We start from the raw sequence: 17,556 nt of genomic DNA, 5'->3' as shown, positions 1-17,556 counted from the left end.
CTGGCTGCAGACCCCACATCTGTTCATTATTGGGACCCAGGCCAGTGGCCTCAACATTTTAGCTTTTTGTTGTTGTTGTTTTGAACAATTAATGTTTTCTCACATTTCCCATCGGCTGTTTTCATTTTGTGTATCCTATTTTATGTTCACCTTCAAAAATACAGTATTATTATTATTACAAAGACCATCAATGATGTTCTAAATGCTTCTTAAATAAATATTTGTTTGTTACATCAGACTCTAACACAAAAACATTTGCCCATTTTTTGAATTTTCTCCTTAAGATCTTTAGGCAGGCTGGGCACAGTGGCTCTCATCTGTAATCCCAGCACTTTGGAAGGCCAAGGTGAGAGGATTGCCGCAGTCTAAGAGTTCAAGACCAGATCCTGTCTCTATTAAAAAAAAAAAAAAAAAATTTCTGCCATGGTGGGATTACACACCTGTAATCCCAGCTACTTGGGAGGCTGAGGTGGGAGGATTGCTTGAGCCTGGGAGGTCGAGGTTGTAGTGAGTTGTTAGGGTACCTCTGCACTCAGCTTGGATAACAGAGTGAGTCCTGTCTCAAAAAAAGGAAAAAGATACTCATCGTATGATTGTGTGTGTATATGTGTGTGCGCGTATATGTATGTGTGTGTGTGTGCGCGTTTTCCTGGCTGTACTAATTATTGGGGTATTTGCTCTTACAACTATGCCACAAATGTCTATACAAAAAACACATCTGTAATTGAATAGATGAATGAATTAAAAACATTTATTGAGTACTTATTTATGCCTATCCATTTTTGGAAATCTAAAAGTGATTTGAATATAATTTAGTCTCATTGAAGTCTAAATAAGATAATTATATCAAGTAAATAAGTACTTGTACCAGAAACATAGAAGTTCCTTTATATTTGATGATAATTATTAGTATTCTAGTTACAGACTAATATTTGACAGTAAAACAGGCAATTGACAATGGATTAGAAAAGGAGATTCAAATGATGTAGCACACTCTTGAAATTTAGTGGGTTTCAGCATAAAAAACCCCAACCATCTTGGGCATGTGTTGTCAGGACTTCTGGAGGCTGTGTCACGGGTATGCTCTTAACCTTGGCAAAATGAACTTTCTAAAGTGATTGAGACCTGTTTCAAATACTTTTGGTTTATAGTAATTAAAAACTTGAAATAACATACCACTTTTGGAGAAATCCACACCTCTGAAGGAGAGTCATTTGTGAGGTTCTTTGTTTAATGATTATCCTGATTTCTAATTATTTTCTTGGAAGTTCTGGAAAGCTTTTCAAGGTAGCTTCTCTTCCTATATGAAATCCTGTTTTGAAAACATTTCCCTGGAGAATTTAAACACAAGAAAAGCTCAGATTCCACTGTTTTTAGACATTTCCCTATGCTCCTCACTTCACACATTTACACTGAAACACGTACAAAATACTTACTGCCGCATTTTTCTTTCCGCCTGGAGAACATCTGTAAAGATATTAATTGTGCTTCAGTTATAAATGGATTGCCAAAAGGGACAGAACGGATTGTGTATCTCATCAGCATGCCCTGTCTGGTATAAATAATGAGACAAGAACTTGGTACATTGGAAATTTGTGATAAAAACAAGATGTGATATTATGAAGTCCCACCAGTTCTTTCTTCTAGATACATTGATTTTTAAGGCACTCTGTGAGACTGCTAAATCAATGATCGTCTGTCACTAAATGTTGGCTAAAAAGGCTATATTACTGGGGTCAACTACAAATTAGCCCAAAGGGTAAACATACAGGTAGCACAAATGTTAAGAAGAAAAATGTCACAGATGTTGTAAAATATAGTTGGAAAGGCACAGCTGTTAGAAAATGTATATGGTCTTTTTCTCCTTTTCCATCTAAGAGTCTTAAATATGGAAACTAGGAAGAATTGAAAGGAGAGGAAACATAATTGAATTGAGTGCAGGACTTCATTACTTGAGTTATTTTAAAAATAATGTCAGAATTTTGTTTGATGTTTCCTCAAATTATTCGTGTGTGTCTTTCAAATGTGCTAATTTTTGCTTTTACCTTTCATAAGCACCTAGTGAAGTTGGTGTTTCCTAGTATGGCATAATGATTAAAATCTAAATAAATTTTAAAAAATATTGATATTGCTAAATACGTTGTATACATAGATTTGTGCACTTTGAGTTGCATTTCAAATGAAACCCAATTTTGTAAGAAGTCTTCAATGTAATGAAATTTAAGGATTAGGGGACAAAACAAAACTCATAGGTGTACACATGGACACATATATTGTTCATTTACTGTAATAGTCAATATTGTAAAATCACAGACTACCTTTGAAGTTGCGCTATTCATCACGTCACTTTATCAGGAAGATTTCCTTTACATACCTCCAACCTGCCCTCCACCTTTCTCTTGTAGCAGGTCTCAGGGTCAATCTTCTCTGCACACCCACCACTCCTGCAACATGCCCAGGTTACAGTCTAGGCAATCATGTTTCTTTCTGTGCCTCTGCCCGGTAGGCTGTGAGCTAGCTCCCCAAGGGCCAAGAAGGATCGCTCTTCATCATTGGTACTCCAAGACCAGGAACAGTTTGGTGGCATTCAGCAACTGACAAACATATATAGTATGAGAAAATGGGACTAAGGAAGTGAGAATAAAGAGAAAGAAGGATACCAACAAAGAGAAATGAAGGAATATGTTGAATAAATACAACATCTATTCAGTTTTCTTGTTAACATTTCATTTGATTACTTACAAATATGGTCTGTGTCAGATTCATCAGTACATCTTCAGGGCTGAGAACATAATGAGTTCTTTTCTTTCTCTTATCTCACCCTCTCTCCCTCCTCTTTTCGTCCTCCCAATTTGAAAGCTTCCATATATTGGCAGAACCTTAATCATTCTTTGTAAACCCATTGCTTAGCCTTTCACATATTATTTTGTGTTTGCCAAGATTTTAATTAAGTCACGTAGAGTTTTCAATATATTTTTTAAACAACTCTCTCTAGGCATGCACGTACCAAGGTCTCACTACAGATTGAGTCCCCGAATCTGAAAATTCAAAATTTGAAATGCTTCAAAATCTGACACTTTTTGAGTGCTGACATGACCCTAAAAGTGGCGAGTTTCATACTTGATCTCATGTGGTAATGTGATAATGTCCTCAGTTCATTATTCCCTCTACAGGAAGTTTTCAGGAGCTTAAGTGAGGGTTTAATATCATCCTAGTCTCCGTTTGAAGCTAATTCTGGCTTATGTTTGGAGTGGGTTCAACTCTAAGAAGACAAGGTCATGACTACCCTTTTAAGAGTAGAGAAAACCATTACCGTTATTCTTTAATAAATTCCAAATGAGAATAAGACAAAACAGTAGACATAACACCTAATTCAGAACATGATCAATATGCTACGTTAATTTCTGAATATCTTCCAAAAGAAAATAAGCTATTCATTCTCTCTTATTTGTATATTTACCCAACGAATATTTCTATGCAAGGCATTTTCTGAAGTGCTAGGGAGAAAGATAAAAATACTAGTTCATATTCTCTGCACTTGAAGATGTAAAATTCAGAAACATTGTAGTGTTTGTGTAGCGGTTAAAAGGGCAGATTTGGGAGCATTCTTGTGTGGTTACAAATTCAGGCTTTATTCCTTCTGTTTGAATTCAGATATTCATAGCAGATTCAGAGACTTATTGCAAAGATTAAATGAATAAATATTTCACATCAGGTATAGTTCTCAGCACTTGTATAACAAGGACAATGTGGGATCATGCTTATAATTTGAACAAAGTGATAGAACCCTGTTATCAAGGAATGGGTTAATTCTGGAGGGGAGGATGAGAGGGGAAAGTTGAGAGAATAAGAAAGAATATTGTTCCTAAGAAGCTTTTAGTCTAAAAGGGGAAAATCTGTATGCACTGCAATTTATATATAAAAGTAAAAGGTGCCCCTAGAGACAATCAAGTGAAGTATTTTGAGAGTTCAGAAGAGGGAATGATTCAACTTAGGAATCCACTAAATCTTGAATCTGGGTCAGATTGAGCTATGTGGATAGTTGTGGAATCACAGAAATGGAGTGAGTAGTGGGTAAATAAAGTAGTTGGGAATATTACAAACTCTTGGTAATTGGTGGAAAAGGTTGTTTAAAACCCTTTACTAACTTTTCATTCTCCTAAAAGAAGCTCCAGACTGATTCGTCTAATTCATAGGTACACCCTTCTAGATTTGCAGGCCCACCTGTGAACATTGACCTGGGATCATCTTTTCCTGCCTGATTTCAAGGTCAATGTCCCCTCATACCAAAAACTTTGCTTTAACTGTTCTTCAGTATTTCCATGTCACCCATGGAATTTGATGACATCATTTAGTAGCTAATTGTTCCATTTTGGATCTCCTACTAGTCTACCCCTTTAGAAAGCAAGAATCTTCTAACTGCAGTTTCTGAAGCTTGACACAGCAGAATTTTAATTTAAAATAATTAAAACAATGAAGGGCTCAAATAGATTAGCCCATTTACTTCCATTTTAGCTACATCATTGATGGCAGCATGTATAGGACTTTATATTTTGCATCAGTTAGTACATATCTCTTTGAACTCATAGTTCTTGTAATGATTGCAAAATTAAACATTTTTCATCTAAGACTCTCATTCCTCAATAGCTCAATGGCTCAGTGACTTTTCACTTTGTCACACTTGAAATTTGATAGGATTTTGTCTCTCACATTGGAAAAGGGAGGGTAACCCCAGTTACACAATTATTATTTTTTAAAGTGCGGACTTTTAACTAGAAACATAAGCTCATTTTAGAGAGACAAAAAAAATGAACAGCCACTATAATGGTTATATCTCTGTTCTCATGCAACTTGACCTTAAATTTATACTTTATGAAATAAAAATAAAGTAGCATGCCCTGGAAAGCACAGGGTGCATCTCAACCAAAGTTCTGTCATTTGGGGGATACTGATAGTATGTTATTTTTATGGAGCCTCAGAATAAGAATAGGAAGTAGGTGGCAATATTCTATTTTTTAGATAAAGCAACTGAGTCTTATTGATGTAAAAGCATTCTCTTGCTGTATCAGAGTGTTAAGTCATGGATGTAGAATATGATCTCAGGCTAACCAAATAATGTCAACAGAAACATCTGATATTACAATTATATATATACTACATATATAATACTACAATTATATATATGTAGTGTGTGTGTATATGTATATACTATATATGTATACTTTTGACTACATCGTGATACCTTCTAGAAAATACATTTAATGAAGATTTGCAGTTTCTTACAATAAAGAGAAACCAGGTGAAAACACTGCTAAAGTAAACTTCAGATGCTATTAGGAGAGAAACTCTAACTCTCTTGCATGTTCTTGTACCCTTTGCATCTAAGTTGGTGCTTGGCATACAGCATATACTGTGCAAATAGCCATTGTGTGATTGAATAAATTAGTTCATTTACTCAAATAGAATGAATTACATTTCCTTTTTTAAAATTGAGACTGGTTCTCACTCTGTCACCCAGACTGGAGTGCAGTAGTATGATCACGGCTCACTCTGGTCTAGACTTCCCAGGCTCAGGTGATCCTCCAACCTCAGCCTCCCAAGTAGCTGGGACTACAGGTGCACGCCACCACGCGCAGCTAATTTTCTGTATTTTTGTAGAGACAGGGTTTGGCCATGTTGCCCAGGCTAGTCTTGAATAATCCACCTGCCTTACCCTCCCAAAGTGCTAGGATTAGAGGATGAATGACATTTTACCTACTGTAGTTGTCACATATTGTAGAAGGCATCTGTGGTGCCACCAGTAGCATAGTTTTTCAAAGTCAGTATGGATATAGAAAGCTGCCAGTCTAGAGCATTTATGGTGCTATTTAGTTCTCAAGCATTTATGGGATTTCATTCCATAGGTGACAAATTAGCAAAGGTTTGATTCCTGGGAATAAGCGGCCTATGAAAAGAAAATACTTTTATTTTCCTCTTGTATTAGAAATAAAACCGTCCCAATTCCAAAAAGGTGTATTTATGCACATGGAACTGTAAAACAGGCAGCTTATTAGTTTTCACAACCAGGCCTCCAATTGTCCTCATTATCTGTGTGCGAAAGCCGTGGGTAGGCTACCATGCTAGCATTGTTTGTGAGGGATACAGAAGGTACTTCGCCTCTGTGCATAGTAAACATGGCTAAGATTCTACAGTTACACATTTTCATATGATATTTTCCATTTCTCTCACCCAGTGCACATTACAGATGTTTGCTGAAATGATGCATGGGTGAATAGAAGACATCTGTGTGCTTAAACACATTTTCTAAAGTGTTTAATTGTTTCAGAAAGTTTCAGGCTCATTCTAAAAACACTGTGTTAAGTGTGCGTGGATGTTTCATTAAGTTACAAAATTGTTTTTTCCCTAAATTCTGCAGAATAAAATATGGAAACTGAATTTTATTTCCCTGGTTTATATCCCAAATCATGGAGCCAGAGAAATGACAGGATACATTTTGGGGCTGTCCATCCGCCTGACTGCAGTTAAGAATCTGTCTCCGTTCCCATAATAAATTTAATTTGGAGCATGTGGAATTTGGCAGCAACATTTCACTACAGGCTGAGAGCTGGCACATAAGGAGAACACCCAGTGAGCAACGGGTAGGCCTTTGCAAAAAAAGAAAGATAGGAAACTAATCACTGAGGATTCCATTGTGTGGTGTGTCATAAAAGAGAGGTTTCTGAAGCAAAATGGCAAGCACAGACTGCCTCTGCCTCTTACTCATTTGGCTTTTGCAAGTGGCAAGACTGATTACCCACAAAAGAGAAAGGTTTGATCTTCTGTTATCAGCTTAACATTACTCTTGTAGTTAACCAACTGTAATTCAGAGAGGAGTTCCTGGCAGGAATTGGAATCCCTGTCTTCTTGCTTGTTGTTGAATGGTCAGATGGTAATAATTCAGTATTTATTTCCCCTAGAGCTTGGTTGGGGAAGAAATCTCCATATCTAGGGTTAAAAAAGAAGCCCTAATTTCGGCTGATCCATGTTTAATCCTCCTCCCCCTGCAAAGACACGCCTAAGTAGCCCCTTGGAGGTTTGGATATTTGGGCATGTGTATTCTATAATGAAATAGCAAAACTGAAAAACACTGGTAGAATTTAGGGCATGCTTCCCGCTGGGGGAATTTGCTTGAGGGCCTGCAAGAGAAATGAATGTTGAAGACAGTGGTATCAGTCAGAGAGATGCAAAGAAAAATGAATGCACGGGCTGCCTGCACTTATTTCTCAGCTTTTGCCTTAAGCACATCAGGTCGGTGCTCTGTTGTAACTTGGTGCACCAAGTGTGATGGGGAGGGGGTGGAGACTTTCAACCAACCAACCAACCAACCAGCCAGCCAATACACACAAAACCTCTAGAATTATGTGACAGTCAAGTACAGAAGTATCTCAAAGCATTTTCCATACAACTAATAAATAATGAATTCTGTCTGGCACATTTAAACCATCCAGGACCGTAAGTTTCTACTTCTAGTAAGGGATAATTTCAATGTCAACAAGTAATGCAGGCCTTATGAAATTATTGCTCTGCTATTCATCAACAACCCAAAAAAGGTTGTCACGGCAACCCCTGTGCCCCACCACCTCTTTGTATTGCACAGTACTTAGAGGAGTTAATAAGGAAGATGAGAGAAGTTGAGTTGAGGGTTTAGTTTTATTAAAATAAATGAAAGCAGTTGCATCATTGCTATGACCTTTTAGGCCAGTAATCTTTGGGATGCATGAATGTTTAAGTAAGACATTTTCAGATGATAATGCCAAACGCTTTGTCTGTGGATTGTACATACCGCACTTGGAACAGGATAACTAGCAGGTCAAATACAAAGTTTGAAGAGCATAGTAGGAGACCAGGAATGTGCATTGTTCTGAATTTCAGTTATTGCAAAGGTTCTGCCTCTTGATTTTCCCACCTGGTATTGGAATGCTGATTCTCTAAAACTGTATTGCAAATGAGTCTTTGCAAATGGAATTTGTGTTCTTCTCATCATAACAGCTTTGGCTTTTCCAGTGTGCACATTTTTACGCTGCACCAAACCTTTGTTTTCCTGCTCAGGGTGTCAGCACCAGCATTTTTCTTTCTGAATAACGTGCAGAATTGGTGTGCTGACTTGCTCATAAAAAAAAAGCATATCCTCGCTAACAGAGCTGCACTACCCAAACCCCAATGTCTCATTTTCCCAAAGGCCTTTCATCTTAGTTTGCTGGCAAACTGGAACCTCTACCTCGATAGTGTAGCATCCTTGGTGGTTAATTTTGCCTGTAGTTTTTGCTGTTATTATGTGGGAAGGGGGAAAAAATGGGTCCTGCTGGGAATGGGAGGAAACTGTCAGGTGTGGCAAGAGGCACATGACACTGAAAGTCTTTTGTTAATTAAAATCCGAGCAGCACATTGGCAAATTTCACTTAAACGAGTGAAACAAACTAAATGCAAAAAAGAAAAAAAAAGTTTGTTTAATGCAGAATTCACCTTGGAATTGATATGTTCATACTCGGCTTGATACGTTCATACTCGGCTTGATACTAGCAGGCTGAATTGTGGTGACAGGGATCATTTTTGTTGACAACAGCTGGAAATACAGCAGCTATATTATTATAATTAGGATCAGTATCAAGTTGGATTATAATAGGGGCTTTCTTGGAGAAATGGCACAGTGTCAAATTTATAGTCACTAGCTAAATGAGTCTCTTGTATCCTTGACAAAGGGACAAAAACAGTTCCAAATGAAAACACAAACAGAGAATCCTGGTTGTTATATTTCCTGGGTATTACTCAGGTCCTATTTATCACACACCAACACTTGCAGCTTTGAAGAAACATTATCCTGCAAGGTTTACACTTTTCAATTTGCCTTCGTGGTCTGCATTCTGCATGCATTTCCATGGAGAAGTGTACATTGCTGCTTGACTAGCAATCTTTTCTGCTACAAGATTAACTTCGAAACATCCATTTTTTCTCCCCTATGGGCAATCACTTGACAAATGCACCCACAAAACCTCCACACACATCTATTCCAGTGTACAGGTACATCAACAGTCTTGAATCACTATTAGGAGAAATATCGTCCTTGACGGAAAGTAGTCTAAAGCTGAAGGATGGAGATTTCCAGGAAGCCAGACATCAGGCAGAAATATTCTGGATAAGTATGTGGGTAAAAGCTTGTCTTCGCTCTGTTGCAGTCCCCAGCCTAGTAGTTCATCCTGGCATGGACTGGGAGATATGGCATTCATTCAAAATGCCATCCATTCAAATAACATCGAGAAACTTGTACTGACGACATGCCCAGTGTCTAGCCTCCTGCTTAATGTATAAGCTTTTACATAGTACACTTTTGTTTATAAAATACTTTTTATTTTTGCTCTCAGAGCAATTTTATACCAAAGAGAAAACTGATATGAGATAGATTAGTAGACTGGATGGAAGAATGAGACACTGTGTGTGCGTATGTGTGTCTGTTTTCTTTTGAGCAGTTTTACTAACAAAATCACTTCCTTTCTAAGCATGTGGATATATTGCTACATTTGAGATTGTCTTTTTGTGTTTTCCCCCAAATTTAATAAAATCTATTATCAAAGCCATTATGCAAAATTACACTTAATTATAAATTAAAGCATTCACTACCATCTAAAATTGTAAAAGATTAGTTTGTTAGTTTTACCTGTATACACACATAATATAACAATAGTGACAGTAAGCTTGTAGTGTCAATAACTCTTCTGTGCTCTTTGAACACATTAATCCGTTTAATTATCTCACCAAGCCTATGATGTAACGACTATGCTCACCTTCCTTTTTACAGATTAGGGAATCAAAGCTTGGAAAACTTTTGTTACTTGGCCAAGAACACAGAGCTAGTAAAAGTTGGATATAAAATATAAAAGAAATGTTTGGGTTGAAGACATTTTGACTCTAAATGTATCCTCTCAACCACTTTTCTATATTTCATATGATTACATGTGATCCTCACACAAAACTATGAGGCCTGTGGAATAAAAAATGTTTGTCTTTGCATATGAAAAACTGAATCACAGAGCATGTAGAAGATAGAAACCCAACCCCTTACTCCAGCACCAGTAATAATAACGTGACGGGCTACCTCTCATAATAAGATAAGATCAACTGAATTAGATATGCTCATGATCAGTCTTGTAAACTCCAGAGAAAATATCCTATCTTCCATTTAACAGGAAATAGTTTGCATGACTATGGAGTATGAAAAAAGAATACTTCATTTTACAAACAAATCGAAATAGTAATTCTTCAAAGTAATTACAATAGAAATTAGTGTCTCTAGGGAGAATGGATGAAGCTAAATTTTAAAAAGTTTGGTGCACACTACAGGCATTTTTAACTATTATTTTGTATCAAATTGCCTGAAAAGATTTTTTAAAAATGTGTCTCCATTTTATTATTCCATAGATCTGGAAGGGACATTAGGGATCTGTTTTTCAGAGGGTAAAATCTCACACACAGACACTTAGTACTCACTGGTTTAGCATGTTGTTATTTCTGTGATAGGTACCTACATATATTATTTTGTTTAACTCTCACGATAACCTTATTATATTGTGTAGGTTTAAATCTGAGGCTAAGACAAGTTAAAGTATTTGCTCAAAGAAACAGATAAGCGTTTCAGAAGATGTCAGAACTATTTTATGTTCAAAACTGTTAACTCCAGACTACTCTGACCAAATGCACCAACCCTGTGCATAAATAAAACAATATGGTTTTTCAGAAAATATTTGGATATGTTTTTTTCTCTGTGAAGGAATTTCCTAATTTAAGAGTCACCCACTAGAAGGAAATTTTGGTAATGACAGGAAGTTTTGACAATTTGTTCACTTTTCTTTTTCAATTACCTAGGCAGTGACTGGAACTAAATTCTCAGATTTATTAACTTAATGTCATACCGAATATTGCACCTTGACTTATTTTTTTTTTCTGATAATATGTTACTTCATAATGCAGGAACATAATTTCTTCTTAAAAAAATCGAAGTAAATACACTAGACTACAAAACAAAGCAAAAAAAGTTGTTATATGGTCTTCTGCATGAAAGGGACCTCTTTCTCATAAGTCTCTGAACTCTGTTAGTTCTTCCAGTAACTCTGATGTCTTTTTCTTATTATTCATTATTTTTCTTTTATTTTTGGACTAATGTTAGACTTACAGAAAAGTTGTAAAAATAGTTACCACATACCCCGTCTTAGTCTGTCTTGTGCTGCTGATAACGAAATACCCAAATTGGGTTAATTAATAAAGAAAATAATTATTTTCTCACAGTTCTGGAGGTTGGGAAGTCCAAGATCAAGGCACAGCATGTGGTGATGCCCTTCGTACTGTCATCTGGAGGGGAGGAACACTGTGTTCTCATATGGTGAAAGGTGGAAGGGCAAGAGAGACAAACTCCCGCTGTTAAGCTCTTTTATAAAGGCGCCTAATCAGGCCCTGTGAGGTGGCTCACGCCTGTAATCCCAGCACTTTGGAAGGCAGAGGCGGGCGGATCGAGAGGTCAAGAGATAGAGACCTCCCTGGCCAACATGGTGAAAACCTGTGTCTACTAAAAATACAAAAATTAGCTGGGAGTGTTGGTGCACACTCTAGTCCCAGCTACTCAGGAGGCTGAGGCAGGAGAATTCCCTGAACCTTGGAGGTGGCAGTTGCAGTGAGCCAAGGTCACACTACTGCACTCTAGTCTCGGAGACAGAGCAAGGCTCTGTCTCAAAAACAAAAGGGCCTAATCTCTTGTGAGGGAGGTGCCCTCATGGCCCAATCACCTCTTAAAGGCCCCACCTCTTAATATTTTATGTTAGCAACACCTGAATTTTGGAGGAGGCACATCCAAACCATAGCAACCCCTCACTCAGTTTACCTTCAGTTTAACACCTTACCACAAAGATCAAAACAGGGAAATTAACATTGATATCCACTTCTATTGTCATTACCCAGTGTTAATGTTTTATCCTCTCTTAATTGAACTACTGTTGTAACCTCATAACAAGTCTGATCTCCTAATCTGTGTCTGTACTTCCAATCAAATCTGGAGGCCCTAATAGAGAGAGTGGCCCACAATATGGGTGTGCTCTTTAACTGAAATTTCTTCCCTGTTTCCTAGAGGGTACAGCCAGTGCTCCCCATCTTGGCATGAAAATTCCCCTATATTTTCTTCTTAATTTGAATATCCAGGCTTAGCTTTGATGGCAGACTTTTTCTGCCATGTCATCCCTCTTTCTGAATAGTTTTTGGCAATTTTATCTCACCATCTTCTTTTTACCTAGAAGGTTTTACTCCCAATTCTTCTGCATCTTATGTAATATTCAAATAACTACAACTATTGTACTCTCATGTGTTCGTTTTTGCTAGCTAGTTGATGAGTTACTTGCATCTGGTGGAATGTGTTACACAAGAGGCATTGAGTGCATTTTTTATAACTGCAGATTTTGTGGAACCTCTGAGTCATCATTCTGAGTAGAAATTCCAATTTTACAGGATTATCAACTGCTCAACAAATATTATTATTACCTTTGCACGTTTAAAACACTTCCAAAAGATACTGACTGACAAGATCTTGCTAAAGTTCTACCCTATTCCAGTAAACACTGACGTATGCTGCTCTCCCCGCAGTTGCTGAGCATGTTGATTTCTGACAGCCCAACACCCATACTCCCTGCGCCATTTTGTAGTTGTCATCCCCTGAAGGGAGCTGCTTGGGCCAAGACTAAGGCTCCATTCTCAGGGGGCATCTTGCATGCTATAACTGTTTCCTGCTGGAATATAAAAGCCTGGCCCATTTCCTCAATGGGCATGCCATCTCTAGAGCCCTATGGAGTCCAGTGAGGCCTTCGTTGTAACTGCATCACATCCCAGATGTCTCTGTCCAATTTTGTCTTTTTCACTCCCCCATAGATATTGATTAAAAACACTCTCCAATGAAAGTTTAGCAAGAAATCTTTATCTCAGAGTCTACTTCCAAGGAAACTAATCTTTAACACCTACCTGCTCTTTCTCATTAAATCATCACAGATAATTTATTCACTCACCCATTTATTCAATAAGTAAAGGTATGTTCAAAAACCATTATGTTTCCAGCACTTGTTGGATGAAGAAGACATTGGCCTTGATCTCACAGCATGTGATTCTTGTTATTACACCAGACTTTTTCAATTTCTTTCCGTTTTCAGGAGTTCCCAGAACTTCCCATAGTCTCTCACACTAATTGGCCTTTTCTTATGTTTATCTTCCTGCTTAGAATTCCTTCTCCTGGTTAAATTCCACCTTTCTTTAATGATTTAACTCAAAGGCAACCTCTGTTAGAAAGATGTTCCTGATCACCCTGTCTGTGCTGGACTAAGTGAGGGGTCTATAATTGGTGCTACTGCATTCAGCTGAATTTCTTTTTCTATTTGTCCCTTCCTCCTCTTATTGCCCCTCAAACTGTGAGCTTCTTGAATGTAAAGATTTGTTGTGTGTGCGTGTGTGTGTGCACGTGTGTGTTTATTTACATGTCTGCCAACAATATACTTGGGGAGGCAGGTGGAAGTTATTTTTTTTAAATGGCATAATAATCTATAGTGATGTGGCTGCTCTTTAAATCCAAAATGTATAGGTTTGCTCTTTAACTGAAATTTCTTCCTTATTTCCTACAAGGTAAAGTCAATCCTCCCAATCTTGGCGTTAAAATTCTCCTATATTTTAATATATATACTCCATAACAGGCAAACTGTATATACTCAATTGTTGAATGAATGAATAAAAAAGTTTTGAAAAAAAGGTTATGATTCTGTTATCCATTATGCCTAATTATGTAAGCAAGATGATTAATTGGTGGTTCAGAGCTAATTTTATATTCTGAATAATTAAATAAGATGGAATAAAATATTCTTTTGATATTTCTGTACAGCTTTTTTTCAGCAGCCAATTTTTCCAGTTATGTTTAGTTGTACTTTTGTAAGACGTAAAGGTGACATGGTATATTATATTATTAACCTTACATTTCATATTCCTTTGTTAGGATTCCTTTGCATATTCCCCAAGCCCACATGCTTCTAATACTTATCTTTAAAATGAAAGCTACAAAGGAATCTTAAATAATACAGATACTAAAAGTATCTTTATATAGTACTCCAGGACTCTTTCTTTTAAAAGACTTAGGTATAGTTGAAGTTATGACAGAGCAGTTTATCTTCATCTTTTTAAAAAAATTTCTTTTCCTTTTATTCCCTACACATGGATTTCTGTATAAAATACTTGACAAAATGTAGCTCTTGGCAAAGGACAATGTGTTAATTATTATCTTTTTTGTTTCTCTTTTTTATTAGGTACGTCTGTCACTAACGTCACTGCAACCGACGCTGATGACCCAGTTTATGGAAACAGTGCAAAGCTGGTTTATAGTATATTGGAAGGGCAGCCTTATTTTTCCATTGAGCCGGAAACAGGTTTGTGGCCTAAATTTCAAATTATATTTCCCATGTTTTTGCTTCAGGGAGACACTTTTCTTGGGATTTGGATTATGAAATATTATGTCTAAGTATTTCACTGCCTGCATCAATAATATTTGAATATGCAATGTGAGGTACATGGTGAGCCCTAAATCATTTTGATGCTGATCACGACAAATCACAAAGCATTTGTAGGATATCACCTATTTAACACACGGTCTGACACCATTTTTCATCCTGGAATAAAGGGAAGAATGTGCTTATATATCAGACAAACTTAAATAGTAGATTTAAGTAAAAATTCGGTTGCTTATTGGCTGTGTGATACTTGAAAAGTATCTAAGTTGCAATTTGCACATCTGTAAAATGGGTATGGAACGTACTACATAATATTGTGATGAAGATCAGATACAACAATAAATACCAAACACACAGTGCATGGCATGTGGTAGTCATTCAGTGCATTTTAGATATTATTACATTTGCTACCAGATTCCTCCTTGTAAAACACAATGCTTATATCTATCCATCAGAGCTTGTATGAAGATATTATTGTGGTCAATATTAAATCCAGCTAATACCCTGTGATCTGGTGGCACAGATCTTATAAGCCATGAAGTAAGTTATCAAAGAAACAAACAAACAGCCTTTTTAAACCAGGCTTAAAAAAATAGCTTTTTAAAAATAAGTTTTTTATAAATGAAGATATATGTTTTTAATTGTTAAATTTAACAGTATATTAAGAGATCAAATATATTTTGTCTGACTTGTAAATCCTATGAGGTTTTGTTGTAGTGCATTTAAAAACTATTATTAAGAACAATTATTGTTTAAAAAGCAATACCTTTTTTGTATATTTTCTTCTATATCCAGTGGTATTATAAATTGGGTCTTTTTGTTCACCATTCCCAGTACAAAATAGACACTAATCCAGAAAATATCTATTGAACAGTCACCATGTGCCAGGCACTGGACTAAATATAGGGAGAAAAAAAATCACAAAGGCAAATTTCAGTCTACAGGTATCTCACAATCCATTTCAAAAGACAGATTTTTTTTTCCACTATAAATAAAGTTAGCATGGTAATGTCATTTAAATAATTTGTTTCTTAGGAATAAATTAGTATGAGGTATAATAAAAGCCCCCTACTAAGTGAGAGGATTTGGACAATTTTAGGTCTCAGTGATATAGATTGCTATTTGTTTAATTAACTGTTGTCAGCAACATTTAATATTTACATTTTTACTCAGCATAATGTGTATCTATATCAACACAAACTCATTTTAGTTTTCTCACTTCCAATCTGACAGATATCAAAATTGTCTGATTTATATTTTAGGAAGTTTATTTGGCACTATAGTGGATAATGTAATGGAGAGAAATGACACTTGACTAATTCACATAATCCTTTCTTCATAAATGTTGGGTAAATGAAGTTGAGGTTTTTAAGTAAGGCAGATACAATGCAAATAAAAATAGAAGTTAAATTCAATAATCAATAAAAGTCAGACTAAGTTCTTTAGATGAAACATAAATATGTATGAGTGGAATGTAAACATTTTTGGGCAAATGTCTGCAAAATTATGCTTGAGTGTGTTCAAATGAAAGCAGAAAGTGTTCGTTGTCCCTAAGAATCTAAATTAGAGTCTACCTTTGAGGACTTCTCTCTTTAAAAAAAAATAAATTGAGTCTGATACAAGTGTGTGTGTGTTTTAAAGGAGGATATACAAGCTATGCAGATATAGATTAAGGACATTGCTGAACGTGTTTTATTAGAAAAATGAGAAAAAAAGAGGCAATGGCTGTGAATAACTGGAGTTTAAATTCTGTAAGCATGTGGAAAGCAAACACCCCTTGTGGTGACCAAAAGATATGTATTAGTTGGGCCCTTTGGAAAATAGAATGCGGAGACAGAGATAGGAGTGCCAATGGCTTATTAGGGGTCTATGACTGTGAAAAATGAAAGAGGTATGAAGCCGATTTGGGCATGGAAGTTCCTCTTATCAAATGCAGATCTTCTACCCATGCAATGAAAGAGGAGAAAAAGCAGTATAAGGCAATGTACATCTGACAACATCTTGGCCAAACCAATGGGATCCCTGGAGCAAAGATTACTCTTAAAAGGAGTCCCGTGTTGCACATAAATGGCCAGGCTTTAATAAACCCACCATGCTCAGTCATTGGTTGGGATGTGCCTGGGAAGAGCAGGGTCTTGGCTTGGATCCTGAGGTCAATCCTAAGGTACTTCAGCCGCAGGGTCTCAGATAACTGCATGCAAATCCTTAAATTAATCCTTTGGCAGGAAAATCCAAATGGTGGGTTTCTGTGCCTTCCACAATGTGTGTGTGTGTGTGTGCATACGTATATACATATACACACGCATATACACACATATGGGTATATACATATATGCACATGTATATGAATGTGCATGTGTATATACACACATACATGTATATACAGGTATACGTGTATATATAAATATATACATATATTTATGTATACATACACACGTGTACATGAAGAAAACAACTTTTGATTCTATAAATGTAGCAAATATGATGTTAAAAACTATAATATGCAGCAATAGCAAGTACTTGGTGAATAAACTAATAGTGGGAATAGTAATATATACATTGATTTTTTAAATGCATGCTATGGATCAAAAACATTAAGAATGGCTACTAATTTTGACCCAAGAATCCGAATTCTAGAAAAAGAAAGAAAATGTCACGGATGAGCAGACTCATTACCTAAGACCCACACACCTCTGTGAGTGCCTAAGAAGATGGTTCTTTACATGATAGGTCTGTACATTACTTTAGGAAGTGACCCAGCATAGACGGGTTGGAAAATGTTGGCTGAATACCATTACACATCACCACTTATGTGGGACCAACCTTCAGTTCCTTTTTACACCAGGATTCCGGCATACTATCAAGGGTCAATCTGTAGCTAAAATGATCAGTATTGTGGCAGTGAACACTCCCTCACCAGGTTACATAAGGTAGTCATATTCATACTTTTTATAAAGAAGATTGTCCATTGACCACGGTCAGCTCATCTCTGATGTTATCATGT

General features: G+C 36.5%; 1 protein-coding gene across 2 annotated transcripts in view; it reads left to right on the top strand.

The window, feature by feature from the left end:
- Positions 1 to 17,556, top strand: part of CDH8 (cadherin 8) — a 387,040-nt gene that overhangs the window by 165,133 nt on the left and 204,351 nt on the right. For both annotated transcript variants that reach the window (XM_050772635.1, XM_050772634.1), the window contains exon 4: positions 14,352 to 14,471. In XM_050772635.1, coding sequence (XP_050628592.1) covers positions 14,352 to 14,471 — 120 coding nt within the window. The remainder of the gene's footprint in view (positions 1 to 14,351; positions 14,472 to 17,556) is intronic.

This window comes from Macaca thibetana, chromosome 20, assembly GCF_024542745.1.
Source record: "Macaca thibetana thibetana isolate TM-01 chromosome 20, ASM2454274v1, whole genome shotgun sequence".
Classification (NCBI taxonomy): Eukaryota; Metazoa; Chordata; class Mammalia; order Primates; family Cercopithecidae; genus Macaca; species Macaca thibetana.
This window is presented reverse-complemented; position numbering and strand designations above follow the sequence as displayed.